The 13,146-nt window shown below is 39.2% G+C and overlaps 1 protein-coding gene across 1 annotated transcript in view; it reads right to left on the reverse strand.

Moving 5' to 3' along the window:
- LOC109037482 (sodium- and chloride-dependent glycine transporter 1) overlaps positions 1 to 12,464 on the reverse strand; it is a 121,072-nt gene extending 108,608 nt beyond the window's left edge. The window contains exon 1 of the mRNA XM_019052186.2: positions 12,283 to 12,464. Coding sequence (XP_018907731.2) covers positions 12,283 to 12,331 — 49 coding nt within the window. The 5' untranslated portion in view covers positions 12,332 to 12,464. The remainder of the gene's footprint in view (positions 1 to 12,282) is intronic.
- Positions 12,465 to 13,146: the final 682 nt, after the last annotated feature.

Consider the following 13,146-nt stretch of genomic DNA (forward strand, 5'->3'; position numbering starts at 1 on the left):
ATAAGAGGTTGCCATTTGAAAAAAAATGGGTTGGAGTCCGTGGCGTCTGTCCGTAGGGGAGAGGGGGGGGGGGCAAAACAGTGAGAGGGGTTCCTAAAAATAGTTTACTTCAACAAAAGGGCACTGTCAAAATTTCAAGTCTAAATCTCAGTTTGTTCAAAAGTTATAAAGGTGTCTAGCGACATTCGGGTCACCCTGTACTGATTAAAGCACGAGCGTCAAATAAAATGTTTGTGTTGAAAAGATTCAATGTTCGATCTCATTTCGAAAATTTCAAGAAAGTAATGGAATATCCGTTTCAACACAGATTAGTAGTACTCGACCACATCTTCAAGCATGCGGAAGGAAAAAGGTCTTTCCAGCTCACGGCCACCGTTGAGGATATTTCATTTTTAATCTTCAATGAAGCAGGGGTTTCTTGTACCGAACCACCCTAAACCCAGTCTCCTTTTGATTGAACTTAACCCGATTATGCATCTTAAATTATATGGACTAAATTTGTTTAACACGTTCACTGCCACACCACCGGTCATAGTGACCGTTTTTTGTTGATTATGCTAGCTTAAACGTTTACACGGACCGGTGTATTGAACAGAGCGTTTTTATTACGCTGTTGCAGGGTAAAGGCGCTGTCTACGAGCTTTCTAACGAATGAACCGTATTGAACGGTATTGAACGGTAAAATGAAATATGCGAATAGGATCTGCGAGTAACATTGTTCTTTTCATCATAAATGCATCCAATTGTAGAGTGCTATAGTTACGCACACATAGCGTTGTAGCCATCAACGGAAACCGTGGTAGGTATGGAGAGAATTTGCAGGTGTCTCAAATTTTGTAAATTTCCTGTCTAAGAAGAAACTACTGAGTGAACTGAGCCTGAGAACACAATGGCGGGTTTTTAAAATGAACAATTGTTAAATTATATTATGACCAAATGACCTAATCTGCTAAAATACGTGCGTTTAAATGGGAAATTTTGCTTGATGAGATGACGTCATAAGAAAGCCGATTTCCTCACCTTTAAATCTATTTTTGGGTCGTTTCCCATATCGGCGAAAAATCATGAAAAATGCTGCGAGCGCAGCTCATCAGTGGCGTGGCGTGAATGATTAATTATCGATATCTCGCCATTTGAAGTTATGGTAAAGAATCGATTAGCAAGGTGTTCGCTGCGAATACCCTGATAATCGATCTTTTTTCCTAGGTTTGAGAGGCGTATCAATCGATATATCGCAAAGCACGCCACGCCACTGCAGCTCATTACGCATTCTTAGATCCAGTATAATACAATAGTTTCATGCAAATTCTCCTCCGCCTCTTTTCTTGCGTGTTTTTCTGACCCGATGGGAATACAAAACACGCCAACAGTGATCTTTGTAAAAACGGCCAATGCAGGTATGTCCAACAAGGTTTGCTTAGTGCTACTCACCGATTTTTTAAACTTTCTGTGATTGAAAATATGATTTGGATGAGATATATACATTGGGGTTAGAGCCATTACGCTAAGACAATACATAGTTTATAAATTTATTTCTCACATTGGGTTATAAGAAAGTCCGAGCCCTTTCGGTTATATAAAACTATCGTTAAAGCAAACTCGACGATCGATCGAATCGACACCGTTTTTTTAATAATATCTCGATTAAATCGCTGTTGATTGGTTCACGATTCATCCATTCCAAGGCGTTCATCCCAATATTTCCAATAAATAACGCTGTTCAGCCCAACATGTTTCAATATTTTTGTAATAGGGTCGGCGAGGGGGTGGAAACTTTTTACAAGGGTCGAATCCCGGGGTGGCTCTCGTCGGGAAAAGAGCCGGCAGCGCGGGGCCGTGCAACCTATGCCCATAAATTATGTTGTGCTTCCCGACCACGGCCGCCGCGCGCGGCAAAGGGCGAAGGCGCGCCTCGCGGACTCCTAAGTGCCGTCAGATTTCTTCACCAGTAAACAGAATTATTTGAGCATTTTTACGATTCCAGCATCCCATCCCCCACGCGCCCACCCCCTCCACATCTCATCGACCACCGCGGCCCTCCTTCAATCTCCGATTTTGCCTCCCCCTCCGACCCACCACCCCCCTCGCCCACCGGGTCTCGGATCCCCAGCGCCTTCGGGGATTTTTAATTGGACGCTGCACGGTGGATCGAGTCAATAGGAGAGGTCGGACAAAATTTGGAAACTTTAAACGTTTTTGACTCCGTTTATACGAACTTTGAGGTTCTAAAAAGTTCTAAAAGTGGATCCATTAGTTTTCTCGTGAAATCTTCTTCTGAAAGGACCCCTTGAAATGTAAAATGTGACGAAGTAAACACCAAAATGTGCAATTTTAGTCAATATTTTTTTGTCCGACCTCTCTAATAGACTCAATCCACTGTGCGCCGATCTGGGATACCGCGAAAATATGACTATCTCAAAGACAGCCGTGTTTTCCTCTTCTCAGAGGTGGTTATGCTGCTCTTTAGTGGCGGGTGTAATTATATATTTGAAGTTACGCTAACTGTTAATTGGACGACTTGGCTTTGAATGCGAAACTGTGTGCACCGAGTCACTGATGCAATAACTCAAACGAGTCCTGAGAAACTGGATGAATGTAAATACACGGAAAAATGACTCTTAGGCGGGATCCTAGAATGGCATCACCTATATTTTGGGAAGGTTCCAACCCTAGAATCGCATCCGGTCGAGACTGGTACTTACAGTGGAAAAAACAAGGAGAAAAAAACGGGAAACAAGGCTAAAACGACACAATTAATAAAACCCGAGACGTTTCGACTCAAAACTGTGTCATTTTCAGTCGGAAACAATAAAAATTTAAAAGAGAAAACTATAAAAAAACTTAGAATTTTTTTATTAGGTCCCGGCCACCAGTATGTAGAGCTCAGGTTTTTTATCGTTTTTTCTTTGAAATTTTTATTGTTTCCGACTGAAAATGACTCAGTTTCGAGTCGAAACGTCTCGGGTTTTATTAATTGTGTATTTTTAGCCTTGTTTCCCGTTTTTCCTCCTTGTTTTTCCACTGTTATCAATGTCTTGGGCTGCTCTTAAAAATTTGTATCTATGACTGGTACCTACCCATCATCTAGGCGATACCATTTAACCTACCTCACAATGCATGCAGTACTGAGCCCTATTTCAATGTAGATTAAATACCACACAGAAAAAGTATGAACTTATCTTCGCTTAAGTATTCTCCATTGAAGATTAACTCTACTTACTAAAAAACACTGCGCCAGTACTTCAACGTTTCAAATAATGTGGTATTTTAGCAAATTTCAGTATATCCAGGCGGATTAAGGAGTGCACTGATTATGACACCTCAAATCATTTCCCTATTTAGGAGCGTAGTGCGGTTATTTTCAATCTATCACACTAATGCACACATGTTTATTTAAAAGCGACTACGAAAAAGAAATCCTTGTGTATATTTGCGAATTTTGAAGTGTAGGTAAACTAACCCCTTTCAGTATTGAATTTAAGCCTCAGACGTTGTGGAACTAGGGAAAAGGTATGCAATTTTACAGAAACGCATGACACTGCGTAGGAGATTGAATTCAAAATCCGCGATCTTAAATATGGACTTCATTTTGCAATTCGGAACAATAATTTCTGGCTCATCTGTAAAAACACTTATGTACTCAGGGAAACTGATGGTACGTACGTTGTTTTTAAACTGAGCTAGAAATCATAATTCCAAATTGCAAAATGCAGTCCATATTACGGCGGATGCAGCGTTTTAGTACCATCTTGTCTCGTCCTGTTCCATCGATTTTTGTGGAAGTCGGTATATCATAGAGGGTACTTTTAGACGGATACTCTCCTTGACATGGAACATGAATTTCTCTGCATAAAAAAATTCAGACTTTCGGTATTATTTGAAATAAAGTTGAATACTTAATTTTAACCCTGAACGTCATTTAAGCCTTTTCGTGACACTATGAAAAGTACTCATCATCCTGCATTCAACGAATACAGCGCGAGCTGCGAGCAGCACTCATCAAGACTATACGTTCCGGAGGTCGCGGTCGGACCAATACAAAACGCCTTCAAATGCGTGTGATACTGTGCAACACGCCAGAGTTTAAATAGTTGTATCCTTAGGTTAGAACCTAACTCAAGAAAATCGCTCTACCAAATGAGGCATGTGACAACCATAAGGCATGAGGCATTACTGATGTGTTTCAAGTTACATAGCATTTTTCATGCTCATACTCGTAATTGCCTGTGACGAAAATTTTAGCCTGAGTTGATTTAAATGTTGTATACAGAATTATCATTATCAACGTGGCAATCGAAATCAGTGGATCTTCAGCTTTTGCGCAATGCATTCTGGCAACGATCAATATATTTCAAATTTTGAGCTTAAGGTGAATTATTTTGGGAGAATCTAAATTTCGGTCTGTAGATAAATCATTGAAAAATGTTCATACTGAAAATCATCCTCCAAAATCTTTAAATAGCCAAAAGCACTGTTTCCATTTTGCAACCAATTTCAATGTATCGATATCGATGATTATTTGGAAACAGTACTTTATACTTTATTTTAAGATTTTGGAGGATGATTTTTGGCACGAAAATTCTTCAATGATTTAACTATACGATCAGAAATTCAGATTTACTCAAAATTATTCACCTAAAGCTTAAAATTTGAGATATATCGATCGTACCCATAGAAGGCATTGCAAAAAAGCTGAAGATCCACCTTAATTTCAACAGTGTAGTATTTGGATGTAAATGTAGAGTCCTTGTTTGTATCAGGCTCTAAATAGAAGAACTTTGACTCCTCTGTTTCATACCTCTAAGACAGAAGAGAAATTACCAACTCTAAAGGCACTTCTCACGTTTACAAGAGCTCTCGAGCGGTTCTGTTAATTATCATTTCCCTGCTGACCAGGCAACCTAGCCTTTAGAGATTATGACTGAACCGCGGCATTAAGCTTGTGCTCAGCATAAGTAAAAGGGGCATTTCTTCCCTATGCATTCTCATTCAGTCTTTCGAGCGTTTCCCAATTAATGTGCCTTTGCAGGAAGTCGTTAAACGTTTTAAGCACGATGTTTGGCTCTGGTTTGCTTTCATTTCTTCAGCGTGCTCTTCATCTCTCGTTTCCAGGATGGGGTCCTCTCTCTCTGTTGGCTTACAGATTCCTGATCCCACGCATAATTCGTCGCTCCTCTGACGTAAGGGTGTATCTCAATCTCCGCATGGGCTTTAGAAAGGATGGATTTATATGTGAAACAGGGTTCACGAGGAAATTTAGATAAGCCCTTTCGTTAGAGAAGCGACGATTTGGGCGTTATTGTGACCGATATTTGAACATAGCGCTGAGCGGAAGAGGTCCGTATACATTCGTACATTTCTACATTAGTCGTTGTATCGATGTAAACGTATACGATCGAGGACCGCGTGGGTCCATAATAGAAGTAATGTAGGTTTTCTGTTGGAATTTTTTTTTTTTTTTTTTTTTTTGCTTTAAACTGCCTATTCTAGTTTTTTAGGGGCATTAACAGTTTGCATACCGCGATTTGACGTACACCTTTTTTCATTTTTCTATTCATGTGTTATTCTTCTTACATTTTTTGTGTATTTATTTTCTAATCTCTCATTCTCAACGTGACAGAGAAGAATAATTATGCTCAAAGGACATTTGTTCTTTGTCACATATTTGTTATACTTTAGAGCAGTTTCATTCTGTAAAATGTCGCAATTATAGAATATGTTTGTGTAGGGATTTTGTCAGGCGTTTACCCTCAAAAACATTCGCTTTGTAAAATATTCCTGAGGCGACGTGACAAAAATACGGTAGTCATCCCTCGCAGTTCCCTCCAAGTAAAATTAGTGATCGACTAACAGGCTCGTTCCATTTGCGATTAATTACTGAGTCAAGCTCCAGGTCTACAACCAGAATGAGGCAAGGATCTTCCATGACGAGTCTTATAGAATTTTCATGGCTGAACTCGAGAATGCAATGTATTTTTCCCTGTCAAGGAGGGCTTTTCTGGATAATCGGAAACCCGGAAAATCGGGTTTTTGGATATATGAAAACTTCTTCTTGCCGATTTTTCTATTTGATTATTATTTACTGTGTATTTATTATTTACTGTCATTGATCAAACACTCAATCACACTCAATCACACTCAATCTGTGAATTGATTGACACTTCAAATCAATTGAATGAATTCAAAAAAAAAATCGGGAATTTTTTAGTGTATTTTCCGAAGGAAATACACTATTGCATTCTCCCATGATGTCGGACCCAGACCCGAGACCTTGTGAAGAGCATCGATCACGGGTCGTAGATCACGAAAATATATGCCATTCAAATTCATGTGTATATATATATGTATGTATATATGTATGTATGTATGTATGTATGTATGTATGTATGTATTTCCGCCTTTTGAAGATTTTTCGATTTTTGAGTGGTTATATCTTTCTTACGTTGAAAGATATTTTGACCAATTTTTTTGCATTTTGTAGAGACTCATTAGGACTACTATTCTGCGAAAAAAAATTGAAATTTGAGGCAATAGATTTTGAGGGGTGGGGCTCGAAAGTGGGGGAGGGTGAAATCTTGTCCACTCGATAACTCGAGCGAAAATGAATATTTTGAGCTGAAATTTTTATAGGTGGTAGTTCTCCCCTAGGACTGGTTTGGTATTGAATTTGAGCTAAATCGGCCGAGCCGTTTAAGAATGGCGAGCTTTGAAAGTTTTAGGCGAGGGGTGCGCGGCATGAGGGGAGCCGACCGGAGCAGGGCCGCACAGTGGGTCGGGGGAGAAAGTTTTTGGACAAGCTGATCGTCGCACAGTGGGTCAGGGGAGAGAAGTTTTTGGACAAACTTTTCGTCGCACAGTGGGTCAGGGGAAGGAAGATTCTGGACAAATTGTTCGTCGCACAGTGGGTCAGGTTAAATGATCTGTTCTTGAACAAAATCTCACCATTTAACCGTCACAACCTTTCGCAGCGCGTTCGCTGGCAACGTACTGTGCTGCTCTTATGCCTCAAGAAATTAATTCATTCCCTTACAGATTGATCCCTCCCCCCCCTTCGGAAAATACACTCTTCCCGCGGTGGACGCGCGGGTCGCTTAAGAAGACAGAACAACTGGAATGGACACTCAAACTAAAAAGCGCGCGCGAAGCGCGCGTCTACAATACGCGCGCGAAGCGCGCGTCCTGGGGGGGCTTGGGGGGGGCGAAGCCCCCCCAAAAAACCGGCGCGGAGCGAAGCGGAGCGCCGGTTTTTTTTTTTCATATTATCCTGATAATTTATGACCAATAAAGTGAATTAAGTTTCTCGTGGAAAAAATTAATTTTCCTGGCGCATGCCAGGAGAAAAAAAAGAATGCAATTTTGATTCAGTAGCCAAACATACAAGGGTGAACACTTCTTGCGTGCCTAAATAATTTCTGCACTTTTTTTGATGAGAAGGTTTATTAGATTAAATGACAAAATCCATCCTTTTAAACCCAATGTTAATTTCATTTGTTCCCTTTGCGTTTTTGAGTAAGGGTAATATTTTTTGCCAAACGTCTAATGCGGCTAATTTTTTGTAGTTTTGGTTCATGAAGTCACAAGTTACCTTTGTTTTTCCTGAGACCAATTTCTTTTTCGTTGAAAAATTGAATTTACCATTTTTTGGAAGATTCGATCATTTAAAAACTTCATGGTATCAATTTTTTTTTAAAAATGCATAAAGAGAGGAAACACCAACTTATTTTCCGCCTTCAAAACCTAATCGCACATGGGACACATTGGACACATTTAGAGAAAAAAATTGACCCTCTAAATCAGTTACAGAGTAGGCGGAGAAGTTTACAATGGGTAAGTGGTCGGATTTTGGCATTTGACCGAGGGAACTTCCTTATCAGGAAAAAGGGGGAATCTTCGAGGGGTTGCAATGTCCCTTAAAATTCATAAACTGATGACTTGCATATCTGAGTCTACTTTTCTCCTAGAAATGAGTGAACAAAAAATAATCGTTTGAAGGCGAAAAATCATAATGAAAGTTTGGATGCCCTTTACCTTATGTCTAAGGTCCGGAAGAGCCTAATCGCTCCCTAAGGAATATTTTGAAGCTTAACGGTTTCGAAAATAAATGGTAAGAGCTAAATTCGTTGTCTCCCGCACGAAGGAACGTAAGTACATTCCACGGTTGCCACATTGACTCAAACAATTAATTAATTTTACAAAGTTGTACCTGTGCAATTTTCATCAAAAATGGTTCTAATTTTTGCATGATATCTGAGGAAAAATTAGTGAAATTCTCGGTTAGGAATGCTCAAGATTCTCCTAGTCAACACGCAATTCGCGAGGGTAAACTTGGCAACGTTGAAATGAAGTTATGATCTTTCTTGAGGGGAGCGACGAATTGGCAATGAGTTCTCCGAGGAAGAAGTTCACGCGCGGTTATGATAAACAAACTCGCGTTAAACATCATTACGTCCCCTGTGTAAAAACCGGAAAAACCCTCCGCTTTACAGGCTTTGCATATTGTGAGATTAGATCTTGAAATTTTGAAGAGGCCCTCGCATCCCCCTTGGTCCGCTGTTTCAACACCCCGCCCCCTTTTTACGGCGGAATCGGGGGAAAGACTTTAATGACTCGAGGAAGATATTAAGGGAATCCTTCCGCTTAAAGACCCGCCTATATCGTCGCTTGGCAGACATAAGGGCGTAAGTACACTTTGGGATGAGCCCGGAAAAGCATTGAACCATACGGACGACAGGGTTCATTGCAGAATGTAGATATGCCGTTATGTTAAGAGCGCGACGATATTAACGTGACAATACACGCAGGTCTACGAGTGCCGGGCACGCGATGCGTACGATCTCTCATTCTGCGGTGCTAAGGAATAAGAACGACGTATGAGCCTTCAAACGTTGTCAAATATCCTTTGACCAATCACGGATCTTCAGGGAGGTTTGAGAATATTTTTCTCTCGATTTTTCAGAGAATTTTGTTCGTAATTTGATCTGAAGTGTCAGAAAATTACAAGGAAAAATATTCATAACTTCGTTCAAAAATATATTTTTGCTAAGGGAAACTTGGCAAAATTTGAACGCTCGTACGGCGTTTTTCATTAGCATGACAGTATTGCTCTCCCACTCATATTCGGTAGGAGATATATCGTGAGAATTTGCTCGTTTGAGCGACGCAAACCTGCCTGTATTACAGTAACTATTTAAGGGGGGTAGGAGGCATTTTCATATCCATACCGCTCTTTGATTTTTTTCATGGAATGAGTCTGTTGCACCCATAAGACACAACCGCTTAAAAAGAGCTTTAATGGGTAAAATGACATGAAAATAACGATGATAACATCAAAAAAGTTGGAAATCTGCTCCTTCTGGAGCAATTAGTGTAGGTTGGAACACGGTTTTTTCAAAATTTAGACGCTTGGGGGCAGTTTGTAGTCACCGTATCTAGAGGCAAGCAACGGAAACTCACGACAACGCACGACAACTCACAGCAACTCACGGCAACTTAGGGTTAATGAAAACTGACAATTCTAAGCATGTGAACTTTTTAGTTTGATCTTTTCAATAACAAGTAGGAAGTAAAATTTACAATGGTTTAAAACCATTGCAATGACAATTTTTTTGATGTCGATGAATTGCAGTCGATTAAATTATCTTCTGAATCGGAGAGACACCTCTCTGGCAGCATTGAGCGGAGTATTGTGAAATGTGAATTCATACCTCGCTCCATCGCGCCTTCAATTTTGCATACGCAACATGGACATCCATCAAGCACGAATAGTTGTATCTCTGCGCCGTCATCAACGCGCGTCCTGTCATGTGCTCTGTTACTATAGGATCGCTAGGACCATCAACATCTGAGCGATTATCCTTAATCTTTTATCGCGTTCAATAAAATTGAAATTTCTTCATGATTTTTTGTTCGATAATACTGCGATAGAATCGATACATTAGTGATTTTCCCAATGTCAATGTGACAAAATTCCCAAAATTGTGCGATTTACATAATTTTCACTGATTAACAGCAGCGTGCCGACGCGTGGTTGTGTTGTGCTTATAGCGGCCAAGGCAAGAAATCTAGAATGCATTCAGTTGTTTGAGTATGCAACATCAACCATCATGAAGCACGTTTAGTTGCATCAAAGCGTTATGATCAACGTCAAACTTGTCTGTCGTGCTCCGCGTTATATTCAAAACCGCTTTTCTCGGACACAAAAGTTTATTTTCCGAGAAATTTTGATGGACAAATAAGAGCTGATTGGTGAAGCGCATGAGTATGTTAGATGACAGTTTTAAAACGGTAAATAAAAATAGGTTCAAAGTTGAAATATCAAGTGAAATCTTATACGACTTTAGAAAAGTTAAAACGAGTGTTATGATATTAAAAACCGAGCTATCGTTGTACGTATAAATCTCCTCAGTCTATTACTTATTAATTTGGTTAACCATGGTTAAGCGGTACCTCTCTTTGAGAAACGAAAGGGGAAAAATTGCATGACTTAGTAATACTTTTCCTTTCCCCTTGACGGTAAAATCCTGAGTTCACTCCTTTGTTGGTGAAGGACGTAGTCTTTTGATCTTGGCAACGTTACGCTGGGAATTTGTTAAGTACGTTAGCTTTTAGATTTAATCTTCAAGAATGAATTTTTTAACAGCCTGCAATTATAAGTCAGAACACTTTTTAATCTAAGGAAATATTTTTTCATTTAAGTTTTCGGAAATTTAATTTCTGATTAAAGCCCTTGTGAGAATATGACATTATCACAAATTATGTCCTCTTAATGAAAATGTGTGCATTTTTTGTAGTAGTTTTTATGATGACATTTTTTAATGTTATACAACTCCCTAAATTCTTTCTGGTCTTGTGGGTTGGTTTTCAATAATTATAATTCGGTTTGATGAAGTTGTAAGTATTTCAATTCAACACGTTAAAAATGTTCTTTTTTTCGTTTACTTTTCTCAGAATTCCATGAAAAGAAATACTATTTTTTATTTTGAAGGCCTACTACCCTACCTTACTAGGTACTGTAAAATTTAGTGGGACAAACTTTATATATTGTACAACAAAAAATGTTCATTATTTTCCGTTCTTCAATCATGTTTATTAACAAGTATACAAAACAGAAAATACTGCTCATTTTTGCACATAAATAGCTACATGTTGAACAAGCGAAAACACTTAAAAATATGGCCCGAACTTTATGTAACAAGCCCTGAGCTGAAAACTCTTCCCCCTCAGTCTTGCTCTGATCCTCATAAAAGCTTAAATTTTTGAACTTTTTGGCCTTGCAATCTCCGCAAAAAAAGTGTGGGCCCAGCACTATTTTACCACCTCGTTATTTATCACATTGTTCTTTCCTAGAGGAACTGACATCATTTAAATTGATATTTTCGAAGAAGCATAATCATTTCACAAGCACCAATCAGCACCTATCATTTTGGCGATACACATTTTGAGTGTGTATCTAAATTTAGCAACGAGGAAAAAAACGATATTGCTAATTTAACAATTTTGTAGTTAAAAAAAGCAAGAAGAAAGGTTTGTGGTTAAAAAAATGTTTTAATGTACATTTTACAATAAAAAAATGCTAATTGAATCATCCCCGTGGTTAAATTGGCTTTTCACTATCGTAAAATGTACATTTGAAACTTGTTAGACGTATTGTTTAACAATTTAATTCTTAGTGTAAATACATTGAAAAAAATAATATGCTATTTTAGAACCGAGGATGTGAAAAATGTATCTGGTGGTCCCAAGGTGCTGCCTTTACTGCCCTGGCAGTTAACTTTACATCCTATGAATGCAAATTCAACTGCGTGGGTAATCAAGGTAGCATCTTGGTATCACCACACATATTTTTGACATCCTTGGTGCTACAACAGTATACCATTTTTTTAGTGTAAACAGTCCATTTTTTCCGTGAAATTACTTCAATCAATTTGTATTTTTTTTATCCATTTTTATTTAAGCTAGTATATGCTCGTATTTATTTGCTATTTTTTTTTTATTAGGCAGTGTACTTTTCCAAATCGTTGAAAAAACCCAACTTTTTGACATCCTAGGTGCTAAAATAGCATACCATTTTTTCAGTGTAAACAATCCATTTTTCCCGTGAAATTACTTTAATCAATATGTATTATTTTCTATCCTTTTTTATTTACGCTAGTACGATAGTATTTATTTGCTATTTTTTTTATTAGGCTGTGTACTTTTCCAAATCGTTGAAACTCGAACAACTCGAATGGACAGAGGTGACAAAGCATGGGTATACGAAGTATAGGAGGAATTGAGACGAACCTTTACTGGTGAGGGGAATGTCCTCATAGCGATTTTTCCTGACGGACATGGTGCAACTGTTCCACTACGGCGGGAAAACAACGGAACCCGAACACGCTAGCATGGCTAGAGGGCGCGCGTCCACATCCTGCGTCCTGCTAGAGGGATGCTCCCGGCCAACTAAAGAGCGCCTCGCACGCAGGGCGCTCCTCGCCCTTCGCGCCCTCCGCCGGCCCGCTTTACGCGCCCTGTCACGCGCAGCCATCCGATCCAGGGATGGAACGATTTTCTGCCTACCTCACTCGATATTCGATACGCTCCCAATTCGATGCTTCCACCTGGACCCACGACTTCGACCCCACGCACCACAGTGGACGAGTCAAGGAGAGGTCGGATAAAATTCAGGAACTTTAAACACTTACAACTCCGTTTGAACTAAACTATGAGGTTCTAAAAGTGGCTTCATTGGTTTCCTCGTGAAATTTTCGACTATCAGCTCCCCTAGAAATGTAAAATGTGACGTTATAAGTACAAAAGTTTGTAGTTTTATTGATAGGTTCCTGTCCGACGTCTCTAATTGAACATTTTGAATCTGAACATTTCATAAAAAAAAATTGTTGCTCGAAAGTTGCAAATTTGGCAAAAATGGCTTAAAATCTGCTTTTTTGCGAATTATGGCCAGTGGCTTGCCAGGAGTTGATCAAACGACAAAAATTGGTTTTTTCCGCAGTTAAAACTCGTTAAACTTTCTACAAGCTGAGTCAAATTCTTTCTGCTCACGTCAAAATTAAACGCGCGACAAGCAGCAAACTAAAAAAATACACCAAAATCGGCGCTTTTTGCGGTCGGACAAAATTCAGGAACTTTAAACGCTTAAACTTCCGT

The sequence above is a fragment of the Bemisia tabaci genome, chromosome 5, assembly GCF_918797505.1.
Source record: "Bemisia tabaci chromosome 5, PGI_BMITA_v3".
Classification (NCBI taxonomy): domain Eukaryota; kingdom Metazoa; phylum Arthropoda; class Insecta; order Hemiptera; family Aleyrodidae; genus Bemisia; species Bemisia tabaci.